The 19,657-nt window shown below is 43.7% G+C and overlaps 2 protein-coding genes across 2 annotated transcripts; both read right to left on the bottom strand.

The window, feature by feature from the left end:
- Positions 1-1,103: 1,103 nt before the first annotated feature.
- On the bottom strand, positions 1,104-7,189 carry pef1 (penta-EF-hand domain containing 1). Its single transcript, XM_086171380.1, has 5 exons — positions 7,048-7,189; positions 5,824-6,070; positions 3,934-4,089; positions 3,059-3,202; positions 1,104-2,791 (listed from the first exon to the last, which is right to left on the bottom strand). Exons 1-5 carry the CDS (start codon positions 7,066-7,068, stop codon positions 2,562-2,564), a joined length of 798 nt encoding a protein of 265 aa, XP_086027506.1. The 5' UTR covers positions 7,069-7,189; the 3' UTR covers positions 1,104-2,561.
- A 1,032-nt stretch (positions 7,190-8,221) lies between these two features.
- gjb9b (gap junction protein beta 9b) lies at positions 8,222-13,858 on the bottom strand. The gene is made up of 3 exons (XM_086171379.1): positions 13,654-13,858; positions 10,263-10,745; positions 8,222-9,287 (listed from the first exon to the last, which is right to left on the bottom strand). Exons 2-3 carry the CDS (start codon positions 10,650-10,652, stop codon positions 8,847-8,849), a joined length of 831 nt encoding a protein of 276 aa, XP_086027505.1. The 5' UTR covers positions 10,653-10,745; positions 13,654-13,858; the 3' UTR covers positions 8,222-8,846.
- Between the last annotated feature and the right edge of the window lie 5,799 nt (positions 13,859-19,657).

Below are 19,657 nucleotides of genomic sequence, written 5' to 3'. Positions count from 1 at the left end.
AAAGGCTTTAGAGGAAAAACTGAAATGTAATTTTACCGGTCAGCGACCCAACTATCACATATTACCGTTTATCAATCTTTATTGAAACATTTCAGATGAATTAAAGCCTTATTTTTTCCCCATCCGGGTCAATTTCAGATGTTGCATCAAACCATTTGCTCAGAACAGAATGCATTATTCATTCATTTTCTACTGCGAGGCGGGGTTCAGTCATCACAGGCTAACATATAGAGATATACAACCATTCGCACCTATGGATAATTTTTCAAACGAACCTCGAATGAACCAAACCAGGGATCGTCTCGCTGTGAGACGCAGGAACCACGGCGCCATCGGGCTGCCTTCGGCCCGCCGCAGCTCTCTAAACCACCGCCGGGGGGATCGGCGAGCCGCCCCATGCAATGCAAAAACGCAGCAGACGCTCAAAGTTGGGTCTTTTGAATGCGCCGTGCGTGCGTTCAGGTAATGTGTCGTGAGAATGTGGGGGAACAGAGCACAAATCACACTTAAGGACCCGGGGTAGCTAAATTGAGTGAGGATTAAGATGGAGGGGGAGAGAAAGAAGATGAATGTAAGATATGAACAAAAAAGATGCACAGATGAATTTGATCGATTGCTCCTTATTTGCCACGAGACAAGGGGAAGCAGGAGGACTTTGGACACTCACTACGGGGTGCAGGCTGACAGATGGGGAGGGAACAGAGCACCAGATGTTGAGGGGAACGACAGAGGGACGTTCTGCTCTTGTGGTTTGTCAGTCTGTCTTACAAAGAGAAAATCCAAACGCTTCTGAGAATATTGGGGTCAGAGGAGTAGGGAAGGATTTTTCTTGTAAGTTCTTGCTAAATTTAAGTCATTATCTGCTAAAGTGATGATCAAGTCATTTAATACTTTTGGGTCACATTGAGGTGGCTCCTAATCAATACAAAATAGAAGGAACAGTCCAGGACACAACTGTGTTTCCAAGGGCATTTAGCCTTTCTTTCATTTCCCATGAGTCAATAGCGAAAGAAAATACCTTGAAACTGTTGCAAATGATGTGGATTTTGCTTATTTTCCCCACCAGTGAGTCCTCTATTAAGAATATGGAAACATCCAAGTGGTACATTGAAAGATTTATTCACTTATAGCACAAAGAACAATGTTGGCACATGAAAGTGAAGACGGGGAGGGTGCAGCAGAAATAGAAGGCTCGGTTTCACCTCACTGTCTGGGGAAATGAGAATCCAAACGAAGCATCACGTCCAGCCAAGAGCCTCGAAGAAGGCTCGTGTCCGACGGCCTGGAAGGATTCTGCGTCGATATCACCTCTTTTTACAAAACCGACTGAAACTCCGGCTATCCATTATTGCTTCTCAAATAAGACATCCAGATGTCTCAACTCATACTAAACTAATCCTGCTGGAGTCTGGTCACAGTGGAATCATGATATCTATATATCTATATCATATCTATATATCTATGATATCTATATCATGAAATCTAAGCAAAAGTAACACAACCAGATGCTTCACATGCCCGTGCACACAGCAGAGCACGGAGCCACGCCTTCTCAGGGCAGTCCAAAAGAAACACAGTCAGGAAACGTGCTTTTCAGATGTGCTCGGTCCATTTGGCGTCGCTGCATTTCTAGCACTCCCTCAACATACTGGCCCCACAATCCCTGGATACTCCTTGAGGAGATACTTGGAGACTTAAAAAATTAAAATAATCTTTGCTTGCTTTGTATGCCTTACCTTGGTCAAACACCATCCCCAGTTTATGACTGATTTATATGAACCACGGAACTTTAGCTGATACAATACTAAATGGATATACAGGGGCTTAATACTACAACAAGACTGCGTGGCTTTTGTGTTTAATGCGCTTACATTGCAATTTGCACAGCTATGCCAGCACTGAGTGACAGAGATCTTCTAGATCGAGCTTCTGAGTTTTCAAGCAGTCAAAACAGCCGTTCCTTCTCTCTCCACTCTAATCAGTCATTGTTATGAAAGCCCGTCTGATTCATCAAGTCTAACCAACCGTTTCATAGATATTGTACCTGCGTATATTTAACCAATTTATAAAACAACTAGACCTTGATCATTTCAGACATAAAATACTTAACAAGTTAAATCAGCCGGTGTTCATATGTGGATGAGTACGGGCCTTGAACTCATGGGGTCCAACCATTTGATTCAGGATACTGGCAACCCTCAGGGTTGGCAGGGTTTTTGCTGTAACATCAAATTTAGAATGACATTCCAACAACCACGGTCTAACTAGTCATCGCTCTGATAATTTTGTTTTTAAGAAAAAATAAAATTCTGTTTTATTACACTCCTGCCTCTCTTTAATATAATAAGTGCAATTCTTTCAAGGTCATGGTTTTATGACAATCTTTTTATAGCAAAAAACCAAAACAAAAAAAAGCCACAGGATGATGTGTAATTGCTAATATTTTGTGCGTGATCCGGCAGTTCGTGACACGCTGTGTGAAAGGGCCGACCAACATCTGACCTTAACTTGGACAGATATAGTTGACAGGGCGTGCTGGGGGGCTGCCGGTGGAATGAGGCTCACATGAGCCTAGAAATGGCCCCGGAGAGGAAATCTTCATAGTTGAGGCGGATGTTGCCCGTCATGGTCGTGTCTCTTTCCCTGAAAGCCTGCGTCATGCTCTGGAGTTGAGTGCACACCTGGATAAAGCGGTCCAGCTGGATGCCGGGCCGCCCGCCCGGCACGCCGAAACGCCGCGCCAGGGTCTCAGAGAACTGTGGACTCAAGTTGTAGCCCATTTGTGCGAGTGCTGGATGGGTGAGGGACAATGCAAAAAAAATTAATAGACCAAAAAGTAAACCGGCACTTTTGGTCCACTTTGTTATGGAAAAACACCTACATTCTATATCGATATGCCGTCTGACGATAAAAGCATGAACAATTTCAAAATGTCAAATACGTACAATAAGGGTAGATGCTGCATTTAAATACATTTTTCCCCAGATATGACACACTGTGTTTGGTAAAGACAGAGTCCCGTTTGGTTTCCAGGACCTCTTGATGATGGTCACACTACCTTGGTGTAGCTCAGCCCCGCTGATGGTCCCGGAGCGGTCCCTGTCGTACTGCTGAAACAGCGCCCGCCACCTCTGCATGAAGTCCCACAGGGCCGAGAAGCCAAACAGGTCCATTCGACCTGACCTTGTCTTGTCGAACATGTCTGACAGGATACATAAATCACAGCACGATAAGCCGGTTCCTCTCAACAGAACATTCTCATTTTCCTCATTTTCAGTGACAAGCGAAGTGCTAACTGAGAGTTGGGAATTTTATATTTCTTCTGTTGAAAAGTGCTGGACGAGTCTGGTCATTTTTAGAGCTGCAGCGCTTAATTATTTTTAATATAATGGAATATATATGTTTTTTATATTATATTATTGTTGCTTGACTAAGACTGACAGGCTCTATGCAGGACTAATACGATTCTTGAAAACCAAACAATGACTGATTCTCTTTAAGAAACATCCAAATCTATTTCAAACTTTGCACTTTAAATAGCCAATATATTGCTTAGCTGTTTGTTGGTTTTGCTATTTTTTCCCTTGTTACAATAATAAACATCACAAGAGTTCCCTTTTTCCAATCATATCCCGCGCCTGTTCCATGAGCTGAAATTCTTGTGGTTTTCCAAAGGGCTTGCCGTGAGCATTATTTGGCAGCGTCCAGCTCGAATTACGTCACAGTGACACACAATAGTCATACATTTGAGCAAACGCCACAGGAATGTAGGAACACCCGCTCTCCTAACAGGTCTGAGACGCTCATGACTCACAACTTTGCTTGCATTCCTGAAGCTTCACTAAAGGATTTCTCTGCTTGCATTCCTGAAGTTGGGCAGAAGGATTCTTCTGCTTGTTAATGTTCACATAAATGTATGCATGCAGGACTTACTGATCATCATGAGGCAGGTCTCATCATTGAATGCAGACCAGTTGGAGTTGACAAGAGCCTGCTTCAGCTCCTTCAGGTTGATGAAGCCGCTGTGGTCCGTGTCAACAGTCTGGAACCACTGGTACGCCTCGGGGTTCACGCCAGGTGGGATATTCCCTGTGGAGTGAGCGACCAACAAGACTCAGTACAATGAGAAAGATGAGAAAACTTGTTTTCTTAGTTTTATTTTGTTTGAGCCACTGATTTTCTCCTCAGGCAGCTTAATTTATTCTCTTTAGCATTTCACGTCCTGGTATATTCTTCTTATTGTAATTCAAGTGACGCCTGGAGAGTTTGGGGTAATGATAGGGGGGGGGGGGGGGCAACAAAAAAAAATAACGATGACAGAAGAAAACTTTCTTGGAAATGAAACAACTGCCAAGTTTTCCAATGCTGGATTATCATTAATTCATTGAGAGATGAAGGCGGCTGCAGTGACTCTGTGACAGCTGAAACTGTGCTGACTCCATCAAGAAGACTTAATCATAAAAAAATGATGCAGCTGTGTTTGTCTTAGATCTTTAGCTGAAGCCGGTTTGAATGGGAGTTCAGTATATGAGGGGGAAAATAAGAATGTGCGCTCATACATTATTGATATATCCAAAACAAGTCCTATAAGCAGTCACGTTTTACACGTAAAATGAATCTGGAGGTTTTTCCATTTCTCTTGGTTAACAAAGACACATTGGGGGGGAAGTTAACACGTCAATAAATGACATTTGAGTATTATATATTTCACAAAATACTGTCAAATACTTTCACTCTCCAGTTATTTTCTCAATAATCATGTCAATTGATTTATGCTGCTACTACTGTGCATTTCAATATGTTATTGAATGTTGAGCACACCTCCATATGAGCCGCGGCAGCTAGCCGATCGCTATCTTGGGCTTCCTCTTGCACACTAAAAACATCAAAGTGGTGTTCTTCGGTGTCAGAGTTGAACGGCCTCAGAATTTTCCGGTCATTTCATCGGTCCGCGGTGACAAGGAAAATTGTTTTAGCCGCGTGAAGCTTGTTAGCCCCCCCCCCCAAAAAATCCATAAATTAGTCGCATCGTTGTTTAAGCCGTAGTGTTCAAAGAGTGTAAAAAAAGTCGCGGCTTATCGTACGGTAGTGTGAAAGCACAAGTGACAAGTAGGGAATAACATTTTATCGGAGAAATAATTAATTGCTCCAGTTATGAAAGCGGAAAAGATTCTAGAAACTTTCCTGACCTGACCTGTACAGGCTCATGCTCGCAACTGAGAAATAAGGGTGAAAGGTTAAAGGGAATACATTCAGAGTGAAGCAGATAGTATAGGGAAGAGTCATTGCATGACTTTATGAAAGAAGACAAAGAATTGTTGGAAAATAGGGTGTGAGATGAGGTGGAACAGAGGGGAAGCTGATTGTCAGGAAAAATAAATGGGAGAGGGACGGGTGACACTTAAGGCCAGAACCTGATGAATTCTGTCCCTGTGGGCAACATAGCCTGTGACTTGGGCTTTGCAACTGCAGGAAGCAGAGTAATCACCCCCCCTACACACACACACACACACACACACACACATACACACACACACACACTTCATTCATCTGTCTCTTACTCCGTTTAGCCCTCACTCAGTATTACAAGAGTCATCACTCCAGCTGTGTAATCCTGCTGAGGGGCACAAACGGAAACCGGTCTACACATGACTGTCTGGGAAACGCGAGTCATTTCCCATCCATCATTCTAGCAGAGCACAAGTGAAAAAGAAAACCAAAGAGAAGTGATGAACAAGGGGGAAAAAGGAAAAAAACAATGTCGACTCTTTAGGTTCACTGATAAACTCCTGCAGAGAAAAAGAAAATACAACTTGTGGTTACCTGCAGGTGCGTGATGCCCATAAGGTGCTCCAAGAGGTTGTCCCCGGTAACTCCCATAAGGTCCAGTGGGAGGTCCGCCGGGTCCTGGTCCATACTGTCCCATATGTCCTGGGTTTCCATAAGGAGAATAGGGATTTGCTGGAGGAGCGGTTGCACCGCCGTATGATGCTGAGTGAGGGTGTCCATAGGGGCCGCCGCCTCCCATGTATGAAGCTCCTGGAGGTGGGTGAGTTCCTCCCGGATAGCCCTTGAGAAAGAGACGGCAAAATAAAGTGAGAATGTACAACGCGCAAAATAACATTTCTTGGTTGCCTAGCCTTAGGGGCCAAGACAGAATAACCCACATCCCTAATAGCAGGTGGTCATAATGATAAATCTGATGAAGGAGTGAGATTTCTCATTTCTTTCTCTCCTGAGCTGAGATATGCAAACGCACAGTCAGGCAACCCCGGAGTCAAATAAGACAAGCAATTTCTAAATAGGAAAATTATCATTTGACTGGGGGTTTCTGATCCAGGTAAGTGGGAAAAAAATCAATAAATCATTCCGACAAGGTGATTAAAAACATGGGGTTTTATCAGTTAGATGAAGATTCAACTCGGTGTTTGTTTGTTTTTTAGATTTAGCACCGCCTTACTGCATTTAACTCAAAACAGCAAACAAGTCATCCCGATATTCAAGAATGATTTATTTCATTTATGTATAGTCACCATGTAAAACATCAGGTAGTGTCTTCGATGAAGCAAAAGGCCAAACAAATAACGACAATAACCAAACTGTGTGTTTAAATCACAATATTCGCTGACAATCAGCGAGAGAAGCGGATTCAGGCCGGCGCCTTTACTTTAACACAAGTTACACTGTTCTCAACAGCGGGATGTTGTTCACGTTGATGCTAACAACAGCTGGCTCCGGGGGGATTAACCTCCCCCTGAATCCACTGCTCTTCAATTTTTGGTGTGAAACAAAGAGAATTATCGAGCTCGACCGATGTTTTAAACAACATTTTATCGGACACGTCCAACAAGTTAACAGTGAAGTTAGCAACACACGAACAGAGTAGCGCCTTTAGTAACTTATACGACGATCACTTTTGACGACGACAGGAAAAGCATTTTAAGTTAGCACAAGAAAATAAGCAAAGGCTAACACTGTGAATCGACTAAACTGATATTTTGTTTACTCGACATGCATAAAATACAGATATTTTACAGTATCCAGTACCTGGCCGTGGTAGAAACTCATTTTGAACAGGCGTCGCTTCCTCCTCCACGAGGGCGGTGACTCAGCCACTCAGATCTGTGCGCTGATTGGTGGATTTCTCCATCACTCAAAAGGGAACACGTCACAGGCTTTTGATTGGATAACGGGAGGACGGAGGGGATAGAGGAAAAACGACCATGGAGCAATAATGTTTAAATGTATAATTTATTTCGTGAGTAAAAGTATAGATTGTATTGTTTGATTTATTTATTTGAAGTTCAAACAAGCGATCCAATGTAAGCTTTTTCTTTATCTGAAAAATTACTTCTGGGATGGAGCAAGAACTGTGACTTTCCCCTGGGGGATGAATAAAGTATCGACCCAACCCAATCTAAGGATACTCATAGTAAAGTAAATAGTATATAAATATATATAGAGAGAAACTTTACTTTAATACTCTCTATGACTCATATATGTATGTGTGTGTGTGTGTGTGTGTGTGTGTGTGTGTGTGTGTGTGTGTGTGTGTGTGTGTGTGTGTGTGTGTGTGTGTAGAAACTGGGTGTGTCTACCTGGGACAACTCATCTCACCTGTCCAAGTTTATTTGAAGAAGCAGACTCTTAAATAGCTGAAACTCATACTTGCTTTTTTCTGCACTTTACATGCAGCACAGCCAGTGCTGCACTCACACACACATGGAACTACAGTCCATTTAAACTGCACTCATTCTTGCACCTGCACTTTGTGAGTTGCACACCAAGCTGCACTCAAATGTCTTATCTGAACCGCCAACACTGTTCATGTTTACAGTAATGTTAACACTATCATCCTTTCTTATCGTCACATATCTAAATGCACTGCGGACAGCAAAGTAAGACTTATATTGTACAGGGAAACATGTTTCCTCACTGTAAATATGACAATAAACACTTTGAATCTTGTTGGAAGAAGAGTCAGACTAAAAATTAATCCTTCTCCTGCTGAGAGGACAGATATGTAGACTTTAATACGTCATTATGAAAGGAAATTAAATATTCTTTTGCAGTTTTTACTTAAAAAGAGCTGTTTACTTAAACTAACTTACACTTTTCATTGTATTACATGTATTAATTTACTTGAAATACATTCGCAAAATGTGTCTATATCTATATCACATCTTTCTGGACTGAATATGACAGAAATAATACACCACAATGTTTTTAAATGTCTTTATGTAAAGATTAATATATATCATATTACAGTCATTAGTTTTGATCTGAATGGTTTATTTCTTAAACACAATCTTAATTTTTTTTTTCAAGGGATTAAAATATTTTGTCATATTTCATCATCGGAATGATATAAATCAATTCCTATGTGGAAATTGGAGGAATCCAAATGGACAGAGCATCACTTCATATTGCCTATCAATGGATTCAATCATTTAGTGCTTTAAAAAAAGTGCTTTGTGTGCGTCAACTTTTTCAAGATTTGTATTATCAAAGGGCCAAATGTTGGTTCCAGTTCAATCCTTTCTAATAAAAAGCAACCACAACCACACTGACTCAGTGCTCAGACACTCACAGTGCTCAAATACACTTACAGTATATTAATGCCTGGAACACAACTTGTAATTTCAAGCTAACACAAAATTTGCATGCATAAAGTTTTGGTGTCTGCAGGAACTCATGTTAATATTTAGAAGATGCCTCTCCAGTGAGCATTTAATGTAACCTCTCAATAGATGTCAATGCTTTTGGTCTGGAACAGCAGCTCTCCGCACATTCCGACACCTTGCAGAGGCGCCGTGAGTTCTTTCAGTCTTTCCACGTCACCAGTGTTAGATTTTGGCGGGATTTGTTCCAAGTGTGTCTTCCTTAGCCTTTGTGTCACTGAGGTCGTGGAGAGAGATGGTGGGATCCACCCTGATTGAAGATTTGGACATGAACTCTGACCTGGGCGCCACCAAATGCGTCATCTCGTGGCTCTTGGCGAACAGATTTCTCTCCGCCTCATTCTTCCTTCTGATGAGTTTCTGGATGCGTTTGCAGATAAGATAAATCATCTCGCAGAGGCACATGAAGATGCAGATGGCAGAGGAAACCACCATGAAGAGCGTGAAGATCCACTTCTCTGTGGGACGTGAAATGTAGCAGTCCACCACATTGGGACATGGATCCAGGGCGCACTTGTAGAGGCGAGGCATGTAGTAGCCTTCATAAATGTGGTGCAGGACGTAGAGGAATCCAGCGTCGAAGCCCGCCTTGAATATTAGACTCATCTGTGAAAATTATGAAACAACAGTCATGTCTACTGAGGAGCAGTTTGAAGTCATTTGATTTACTCCTGGGTGGACGGCGTCCAAGCAACACATTCAACTTCTGGCGTTCCAAGTTAGAGTTCAAGTTGCAATAGAGCTATATTTTTTTGTCCATTCTGTTTTATTGATCTATTTCTTTACTTGGTTATTTTAGCCAAATTTTCAACTTAATTCCATTGTAAGTTCTTCATAGATTTTCTCATATTATTTTTATTTTCTTGTCTCTCTCTCTCTCTCTCTCTCTCTCTCTCTCTCTCTCTCTCTCTATATATATACATATATATATATATATATATATATATATATATATATGTATGAAACTTCATAGATTTTCAGTATTTCGTCATCAATTCTAAGGTGTGATGATAAATTGTTTTGTCTGTGTGACGGACTAAAAACCAGGCCAAGTGGCCCACATCAGTTTCACCCGCTGCAAAAACAGAAAGTGTCCTAGTGCACTGGCAAACATAGGAATGAATCAACCGACTGCGGTGTCTCTTGCATGTCATTTGGCACAGTTGTGACTATGGCAGCTAGGAAGTACTTATTTTGAGAGTAAATCACAGGTAACTTTCCTGGAATATAAGAAAGTGGACTTTCAGCCACCCGGTGATTTACATGGCCGGGTAAAGGAAGGAGAGCAGTTGTTGTCGTGCATCGTCCAGCGCGGATCGCCCTTAAACATGCGTATCAGCTTGAAGCCATATGGGGGCTCCGCTGAGCCAGCTAAAGTAGTGCAAAGTGTGTGTGCGCAATGTGGATACATTGTAATATTCCATCCGTTTGTTAATTCCCGGTCGTACATATCGACATCTATAACCATTCGCGCTCCCATTCACACACACCGACCGCTCAGTCTACCGTTGATGTACCGCGTGTTTTGGGATTGGATAGAAATGATCTGCAACAACTCTTTCAGCAAAGAATCGTCCTCACCAGGTATGTCCACCACAGTCCTCCGCGTTTTTTCCCAGGGTTGGCATACAGATGGGCTCCCTTGTGCGATGCCGTGTACTTCAAGTCCTTCTTCTCGCGGTACTTGACGTGTCCTACGACCATCAGGGATGGACAGGTGACGAAGATGAGCTGCAAGGCCCATAGCCGGATGTGGGAAATGGGAAACATGCTGTCATAGCACACGTTGCTGCAGCCGGGCTGAGCTGTGTTGCACACAAAGTCCTTGCTGTCGTCTCCCCAAACCCTCTGGGCCGCCACCACGAACACCATCACCCGGAAGACAAAGACCATGGACAGCCAAACACGGCCAAATACGGTGGAATATTTATTGACACCGCTGAGGAGGGCCTCAAGCGCAGACCAGTTCATGGCTGCTGCCTCAGAGGTGGAGGCGGGGAAGGTTGGGGTGAAAGAAGTTTGGAAAGCTGCTCAGGAGGCCAGGAGGGGATCTCAATAATGACCCTAAAAAAGAGAGAGGAATGAAGTTAGGATATAAAGCTTGCAATCTAGATTGACACAGAATGACTGCACCATCAACTTTATTAAAGTTTAGGTCGAAACTTGGGTTAAAGGCCCACAAACTACTGAAGAGAGCGGTTATTGTGGTCAGTAACATTTCATCCCATGGTGGCACAGAGGCTTATTGTGATGCATCGTATCACAACGTCATACATGAAGAAATGTTCCTCCGGGTCAGCGGCCCCCCAACCTTTCTTGTACCGGGAACCAGTTTTTTGCACGACAATGTTTCAAATAATAAAAACTTTTGTTCCTTCACTGTATTTGATACGTATACAACGATTACACTTTATATTAGGCATTTACAATCATTTTGCAATAATAACAATTATTTTCCCCTCCGCTAGACGCTCCCATCTGGGGATGATGGGAGACAGTAACACCGCAGTGTGTTCTGTACATCCGGTCTACATCTCGGTCTCGTGTTGCCGACAGTCTGCGGCGCTTCTGCGGTCTCGTCGTTTGCTTGTTTCGTCCCGAAAAAGCTGTCCAGTTTTTTTTTCAAGGGTTAGCTTGTGGTAGCGGATGTGTGAAATAACGCGGCAGTAAGGCCAAGGCGGAAACAGACGTTTTCTAAAAATAATTTGTACCAAGTGCAGACCACCTCCAAATGATCCGCGGGCCGGTACTAGTTGGGGACCGGGTGTCCAGATCTAAACTTTTAACTCTTGCTTGTGATTCTTCTTTGGAGAAAATGTGATTGTAGGTAGGGAATTCTGAGTACATGTGAATGGCTGTGACATGAAACCCGTTTGTCCTGTTGACACCTGGAATTGCTTAGCAACCAACCTCGGCAAATTCAAACACTAAGCAAATACTAACCGTTTGAGAGGAAACAAAGGCAGGACAAGGTTTTCTTTCGCTCATTCCACGTCCGCGAGACACAACTTCCCCTTTTTCTCACTGGGTGACAGTTTCAATACAGGGCCCATCACACACGAGTGCGTCAGTCCAGAGATAAAATAACACTTTCAACTCTAATGGTGGGCTTTTTAAAGTGTGAATGAGCAGACCAACGCCACCACCTCTCCTAAATGCGTATTTTAGTCTCCAGATTTCGAGCGCCTGCCAGGGAAGAGCATGGCAATCTCTACATGTCCCGCATGTTCCGAGCAAACTGCATGACCTGCACTGAGAAAAAGGGACTCAGGGGTGAAACTTGCGCAGCCATATTTGAGTTTTACACACAAATCGTCAGTGGGATTAGTTGTAGTTGTTCTTTTCTTAGACTTAGCGGGCCAAATATTATTCAGACACTGTCTGAATCTGCCCCGCTATCTTCTTCTTTTGTGACAATTATTTCTGATCACTTTTAGGCGTCTGAAATGCGTTTCAACGGCGTATGCAAAGCAGGCTCTGCTATGTTACATAAGGGTACGGATTTCTGAGGGATCTCTTTTCAGCTGCGGCACAAAAAGAAAGAGAAACACTTCTCTTTTTTTATTTATATCTCATTGTGATGAATGCTCGCCGCCTCAGAGCGAACAACTTGGATAACGGCTGCTTTGTCCACTGTTCCATTTCGGTTCTTTCTTCCCTAATCCCGAGATTTTGAATTCGGCAACACTTTTTCTTCGGCGTTTAGCGTCACTGTGCTGTGACGTCAAATTGTCTGCCGTTGTCTCCCTCTCTCACAGCATTCCAGACCATTAAATCACGCTCTGCGATGACACTGGATTCAATGAATGCCTTCAGATGCGCACAGGCTACGGAGAAGCAGATACATTCAATCATCACTGATGCTACCCGCGCTTTACCCTGACTTCTAAGTGGATATTACCAGCATAAGCATTTATCTTTGTGTCTTAACCGGTGCTTTTGGGACTCTTATATCCTCAGTGTTGTTTCAACATGAGGAAAGAGGCTCTGAGCTGAAGGTTTGCTTTCAGCCTTTAAATTTGTGTTCCAAAAGGAAATGCAACCAAGAGCGGAAAGAGCGTCAAACTGCATGTTTTGACAAAAACACTGGTATTCCAACAAAAGTCCGTGTTCTCGAGGTTATTTAGGATTTATTTATTTATTTTTTTGACATTTTATTTTCCGTTTAGAGCCTTTGCTTTGCAGGACATATACAAACACATTTGCAAACACGCAATCAACCCAGAGACTTTCCATGGATAGCAGAGAAAACACTTGTCTCGGGGTGACGAGTAAGCTTGAAAGCAATTTGACTTTCTATTTACTCAAGATTGGAATGATGTCCACAAGAGTTGTCTGTCTTTTTGCTGCGTGTTTGTCTTTCACTTGTCTTTCATATATCATGCACTCTCAGCGGAGGTAATGGTCATGGAATATTTTGTTATGTCCGTTCATTGTGACGTATACTTTCTTTTTACGCAGCGGAAAAGGAAATCAATCGACACGTGAGAACTAGACGGATGAGAATATCGGGATTCATGTGATTCTTTGTGTCGAACACGACTTGCTGAATCCGCCCCCGTCGTCGTGGTTAGGAGCTCCCCAACTTTGTCATCAGGCTTTGCTATATTCTCGCTCTACAGGCTGAACGAGCTCTAGGTTTCCATGCAAACCAATTGCGTAAGTCAACAGTTGCCGCTAGTAAGGTGGGGTTACTTTCTTACGCCCATCCCGGGATTTAGATCCCTTTTGGATGTTAGTTGCTCTTCATGTTTTCTCACCTATCCTGCCTCGAACCCCCCCAGTGCACCAAACAGCGGCCTATGGTGCAAAACACCAGGCGATCCGTACGGGTTTTATCCTCCTATGTGGGTTTTCAAATCTCATTCTCTCCATTTGATTTTCCAAATTGGAATTTCCTAGGTGTGTGACTGAAAAGAGTTCATTCTATTATTGACAGTTTGTATAAACATAGACAAAGATATCGCCTTACCTTAGACAAAGGATTGCCGGGGAAATGGGAAGTTAATATCCCACCGAGCCTCCAGCCGGAGCCTCAAGCCTCCTCCGAGGGACTCGGTTTCACCTGGTGTTCCTCCTCAACTGACTGCGGCGCGAGACTGGGAGTCGGAGGATAGGTGGAGCATCATTTGCAGACACACCTGTTTTTCCTCCATGCAAAACTCGTTTTGCGCGAGAGAACCGACATTTCCCATCTTCCCAGGGTAGATGGGAAGGTGAAGATGAATAGGAAAATTAAAGAGATAGAAAAAGGTGGATAATATGAAACAAAAACAGGCTCCATAGAGGGTAAACATCAGATCGGGGGCGGGAGGGAGGCGTCGTCATTGTTTAATCACCAGCCTTGCCCTCTGCTCTGGAGTTTGACGACGGCAAATATGCAAAATGTAACTCATTCTCAAAGCAAAAGCTTCCTCGGAACTCGGTTACAAAAGTGTGGAAATAAGATCGACGTGTTTGGCCTTCACGGCGTGATGAGTCAACGCACCTGAACGCTCCGGCGGCCGCTGACATCATCACCTATGTGATTATTTTATTTTCTTCCTTCACCAAAAGTAATAGATGGAAGCGATTGATGCAAAACCGCTTTGATAGAGTGTTAGCACACCGTAATTGAAAGCGAGATGGAGAGAAAAAGGAACGTGGCAAAACAACTTAGGTTCACGGTAATTGGCAGGTCACCTAACGGTGGAACAAAGACTTTTTTAAAAACCTCATTGAACGCAAAGTCGCTCTTTTCTTATTCTGTCCCTTATTCTGTCTTTTCATGAAATTAAAGGGTTTTGTTACACGCCTGAAGCAAATATGACACTATATGGGATGATGTGAAACGTAAGAAACACGGACGTGTGTCTGGAAAAGCTGTTATCTCCTTCTGTGACCTCCAGAGGCTGCTAATGCTCCACCATCTCTTGCTACTTTTCTGCATTTTTTACATTTTTTCTCATGTCTGCCAAGGAGGGAAAGAGGAAAAAAAAAAAGAAATATAAAGCAGACAGAGACACAGAGTCTGTCATTTCTGCTCTTAAAACCGAGCAACCAAATAATTTGTTAAAAAGAAAGCAGAAGAGGTGTTTGTCTGCAGTGATAGTTACTGTCTGGGTGTTATCGTCCGCGCCGCAGACTTATCCCCCGCCTGCATGTAACAGGGAATTACAGCTGACAGGCGGTTCACATGGGAAGCCGGCGGGTCAGGGGTCGGGTTAACGCTGCCACACGGGTCAAAAACCCATTTCGGTACCTCCAGCAAATAGAGCAGGGTGATTTTCCTCCTTTATCTCAATCAAGAATCATCCACAAATGATTGCAAAATCCATTTCAACATATTAATTCAATCCCTTTTGCTCCCTGCGGACCAGATCCGGGCGGCCCGTGGATCATATTCCATCTAGCGGGAGTAAGCTCAGGCCAAAATTGCAGGGAATATTTTAAAAAGCGGCCATTTTAACCGATTATTGGCCACAGCGTTTTAATATTCATGCCTGCCGAAGACTGTGCCGCAACACAGAGGATTCTATTTGAGACGCCAAATATATATGCAATATTTCCGCCGTGGATACAGTCTTGTATATCTGCAGCTCCCTCTTGAGTCAAGGGACGTACAACCGTTCACTCGCTCACTGGAATACGACCGGGGACCTTCTTGTCAGTTCGGCCCCAGAGCTGCACACGACAAATATTACAGTCTACAAGCTCTCTGTGCAATCTACGGAGATCAGACGGTACATTACCTGCGTAAAACAAATCCAATTCAAACTCTTCAAACGTTTGGACGTGCGGAGGAACGTCCCGAGCCGGGCCGGTTCCGATCCCTGCTGCATGAAGCGGTGATACTCGTGAGAAATTCTCTCCGGTCTGATGAGGGCGCGAGCTGCCAAAACCAGCAAAACGTGGACCTTCGTGGGAACTGTTTTATAACCCCGGCAGCCGCTCGGAGAAGCTCAGGAGGACGTTACATATCAAACAGAATCAAGGAGATCATTCATGGCCGACTCATCAGCTCCTCACGCTCTTTACGTTTGCTTTGAATGATTGACTTTAACCTCGAGTTGGAACACATGCAAAGTGTGGAAATATTGCATAATTTTCTCATCATTATCGCAACTATCACCGCTCCAGAAAGATACGTTAAGTAAAAGCGAGGAGCTTACGAAAACTGGGCCGACGCCATCGTTGAATCGAGTTAAAACGAGCTTTTCTGTCACTTAAATGAATCGTAAGGGTCACATCACGGCCTCCCGGCACAGGGTGTTTAATGACTGCTGATGATGCAAAGATGTCAATGACTTTAACATAACACACCAACTTTTTCTCAGTTGGGGAACGGGATCTCATTTCACTCCAGATGCCCAATACGTCGACCGCAAAGGTAGTGTGGGTCGATCGCTTGGTGTTAAAAAAATAAACATTAGCCTTTCGTCCGTCCTCACGATGAAATGTGTTTCTTAATCCACGTACAGGGCAGCCGGTCTGACGTCTGACCTTTTCTGACACATGGGTCACCGTGCATGCGCATACAACGGCTCGCAGTGGTGCAAGTTAGCAAAGTTTATCCTAGTTACCTTCCAATTTATTTCTTTTAAACTTATGAAAGGGTATTAAAGTGAGTTGACCAAGTAAGAAGTCAAAAACCTACCTCTTCAATAGAGATTAGAACAGGATTTTTTTTTTTACTACGTCATTGTCAAAGTCTGTTTGCCTCTTCTGCCGGTCTACCATCGCCATAGCGACCACGGGAAATGGAGAGGGCATTCTCGGCCCGTTCATAAAAACTACGATGATCATTTGGAAGTGTGTTTGAGGCTGGACTGAACATCCCTGGCTGATTCCATTCGGTGCAAGTCACCACGGTAATGTCATGATAAAAAAGGTGCAGTTGAATGATGCAATGTGGGTTCATGCAGTCAAGCAAGGTACACCAACACACACTCCATGACCAAAAGTATTCGCTCACCCGCTTTGACTCGCATATGAACTTAAGTGACATGATGACGTCAGTGATGTCGCTCCATCCTTTGCACCTCCTCTGGGAGGCTGTCCAAGGTTCAGGCGTGTTTCTGCGAATGTTTGACCATTCTTCAAGATGTGCATTTGTGAGGTCACTCGCTGCTGTTGGACGAGACGGGCCTGTTCTCAGTCTCCGCTCTGATTCACCCCAAAGGTTGAGGTCAGGACTCTGTGCAGGCCAGTCAAGTTCATCCACACTAGACTCTGTCATCCATGTCTTCATGCACCCTCCTTCCACCATGAGCCGTGCACGGTCATGCTGGAAAAGAAAGCGACCGGCTCCAAACTGTTCCCACAAAGTTGGGAGCATGGAATTGTCCAAAATGTCTTGGTATGTTGATGCTTTCAGGGTTTCTTTCTTTCTTTTCTTTGGGAAGCACTGTTCTTCGGCTAAACTGAAGGCCACATGAAGTTTGGAGGTCTGTTTAGGAGCGAGGAGGAAATTCCACGACTGGATTTATTGCAGGGTTGCATCCTATCACAGTTCTGCGCTGGGATTCATTCAGCTCCCACTCTTTCACAAATGTTTGTGAAAACAGTCTGCATGCCGAGCTGCTCCACTTTATCCATCTGTGGCCATGGAAGGGATTGGAACACTTGATTCCCATCATTCAGATGGGTGAGGGATTTTTCTTTGGCCATATAGTGTATACTGTATATATAAAGAATTCTCAATGTGTTTATCAATAAATATGTTTTGTATTTAAATAGCAGGAAGGTGATTTTGACTTGGACATTTTATAAGTAGCTGGCCTGCTGAAATAGCGCGTGCACCCCTGGCATATCATTTCAGGTGAAAGGTCAAGTCCGCCTGCCAACAGGGCGCAGCGGCTTTCAGCGGAAGTTTAGTGACGTCCATCATCATCGTCTCTCGATGAGGTGCAGACGGAGAGCGTGCAAGGGTCACATGCAGCAAATGAAGGGCACGTTAATGGGATGTGTTTAAAAAGAAAGAATGAGAAAAGAAAGAGAAAATAAAGGGGGAAGAAATACGAGAAAGATGATGAGACAAGAGAGAGAGAGAGAGAGAGCAGGAAATAAAGGTGGAAAGAAAGGAAGAAAGAGAGATGGATAGAAAAAGAAATTGGGGAAAAAATAGTTCTGCAACTGCAAAAAAATCCACAACAAAAAATCCAACTTGAACTGGATATCTCCCTGAAAATAAGGAACGAATTCTCTTCCATGCTTTACAAGAAGTCGGACCGTTCTGGTTCTTCATTCTGGCCGCTGTGCCGTTCATGTCTGAACTAAAAAGGCAAATATCTCCAGGGTCACTGAGTACGTTCGGGTGCAATGACAAAAAATTGCGCACAACAACGACCAGACAAACAGCAGGATGTCAATTTATTCCCTTAGTTTGCATTGTGGACCTGCAGGAAACTCAGACCCTCTACACACCACTGACGGATGGAATCCAACTCTTCCATCATTGATGATGAGATTGAATTCTAGCAATATTCAACGTATAGTGCAATATTGTCCAACCCGTTCTCACGCCTTTTTAAGAGTGGATGCTTGCACACACTTAATGAAGCCTGGTTCAGCAGAGAGGTGTACTCCTTGCAGGATCGTGGGATGCTTTAGAGTCCCAGAAATAGAAAACAACTTCTGCACAGATCACAAGATGATATTTTATTCATTTATTTATTTATTCATTCATTTATTTATTATATTTTCCTCCATGGCTGCATAAAACATTTGAAAGCTCTCTTGAAACACCTCATGAAAGTGCAGAAATAAATAAGGGTGATGAAATAAATGATCAGGACACCGGATCAATACCGTCTTTTTTTTTTTTAGCCACTTCTTATGGGGAGCGCTGTTTTGCTGCGCACCCTGAATAACCTTAAACTACGTCTGGCGGAGATGCCGGACACATCGTCGAATCCTTTCCCTTTTTTCTGCTTTTAAGGAGGGATTATCTCTGGGAGATTAACAGCCCCCTGAGGGTCTGGACGAGCACATGCATGTGTAAAGCTGCGGTCGACTTACCGAGCGCCATTAAGGAATGTGTGAAATATAACCAGAGGACACATCGAGTGTGTGTGCAAGTGAAATCAGATGAATGACAGCTTTGAGTGTGATGCGTCACACACGCGCTCGCTTGTTTGTCCACAGCCGTCACCATTCATTTGGTGGTGAAATCTTCACGTGCAATTACACCATTCATCGTTTGTTTTGTTTTTTTCCCACGCTTACCGATCATCCCGTCTAACCCGATTCCGCCGCGATCGACCTCCCGACTCCATCCTCTGCCCTCTCCTGCTTCTTTTACCGCCGTCCCGTTTTCCAGGAGTCCCGTCCCATTTCTGTCACACTCATTCCTCGGGTTCGGGGTGGCGCCCTGGCGTGTCAGAGACGGTGACACCGAGCCAGCCTTTCCCTGCTGTGTTGTGACAATGCCGTGTCTCCCCCGCCACTGTGGATGACATCAGCGCGCCCCTGCGGAGGTCACCCTCCTCTTCCTCCCTGCTTCCCTCCGGCCACCGGCTTGCACCGCCTCCTTATGTTTTACATTACGGCTTCGTCGTTCTGCGCAGACGTCCTGAAAAGGAGAACCCACTCCGAACTTGCCGGCAGCCTCATTTCGGCGATTGCGTTCAACCACACGTACGCTGATTTGTTCTTATTTATTCTCTTCTCCCGGGTTGCTCTTAATCACATTTTATCTATTAAAATCCACAACACCCATCGGTTTTATCTTAAAACAATCGCTCCAGCCTCTGGAGGGAGCACAAGACTTGTTATTCTTTCAATGTCAATACATCTTCTTTTTATCACCAGAGAAGTGTATAACTAAATATAATGTTGTGTTGTGTTCCTGTTTAAACAACCACAAAAAAGGCGGGTTGAGGTAGAATTTAGAAAGAATAGAGATGAGGTTGCACCTGAAGTGGTTTTGATGCGTTCGCCTCCAAAGAATCCAGTTTCATTTACGTTTGGTATCTTTTTTTTATTTTCCTAAATAT

Source organism: Fistularia commersonii, chromosome 24 (assembly GCF_037954325.1).
Source record: "Fistularia commersonii isolate RoL2024-O1a breed Wild chromosome 24, RoL_Fcom_v1.0, whole genome shotgun sequence".
Lineage (NCBI taxonomy): Eukaryota > Metazoa > Chordata > Actinopteri > Syngnathiformes > Fistulariidae > Fistularia > Fistularia commersonii.
Note: the sequence above shows the minus strand (reverse complement) of the source record. Positions and strands in the feature narration are given on the sequence as shown.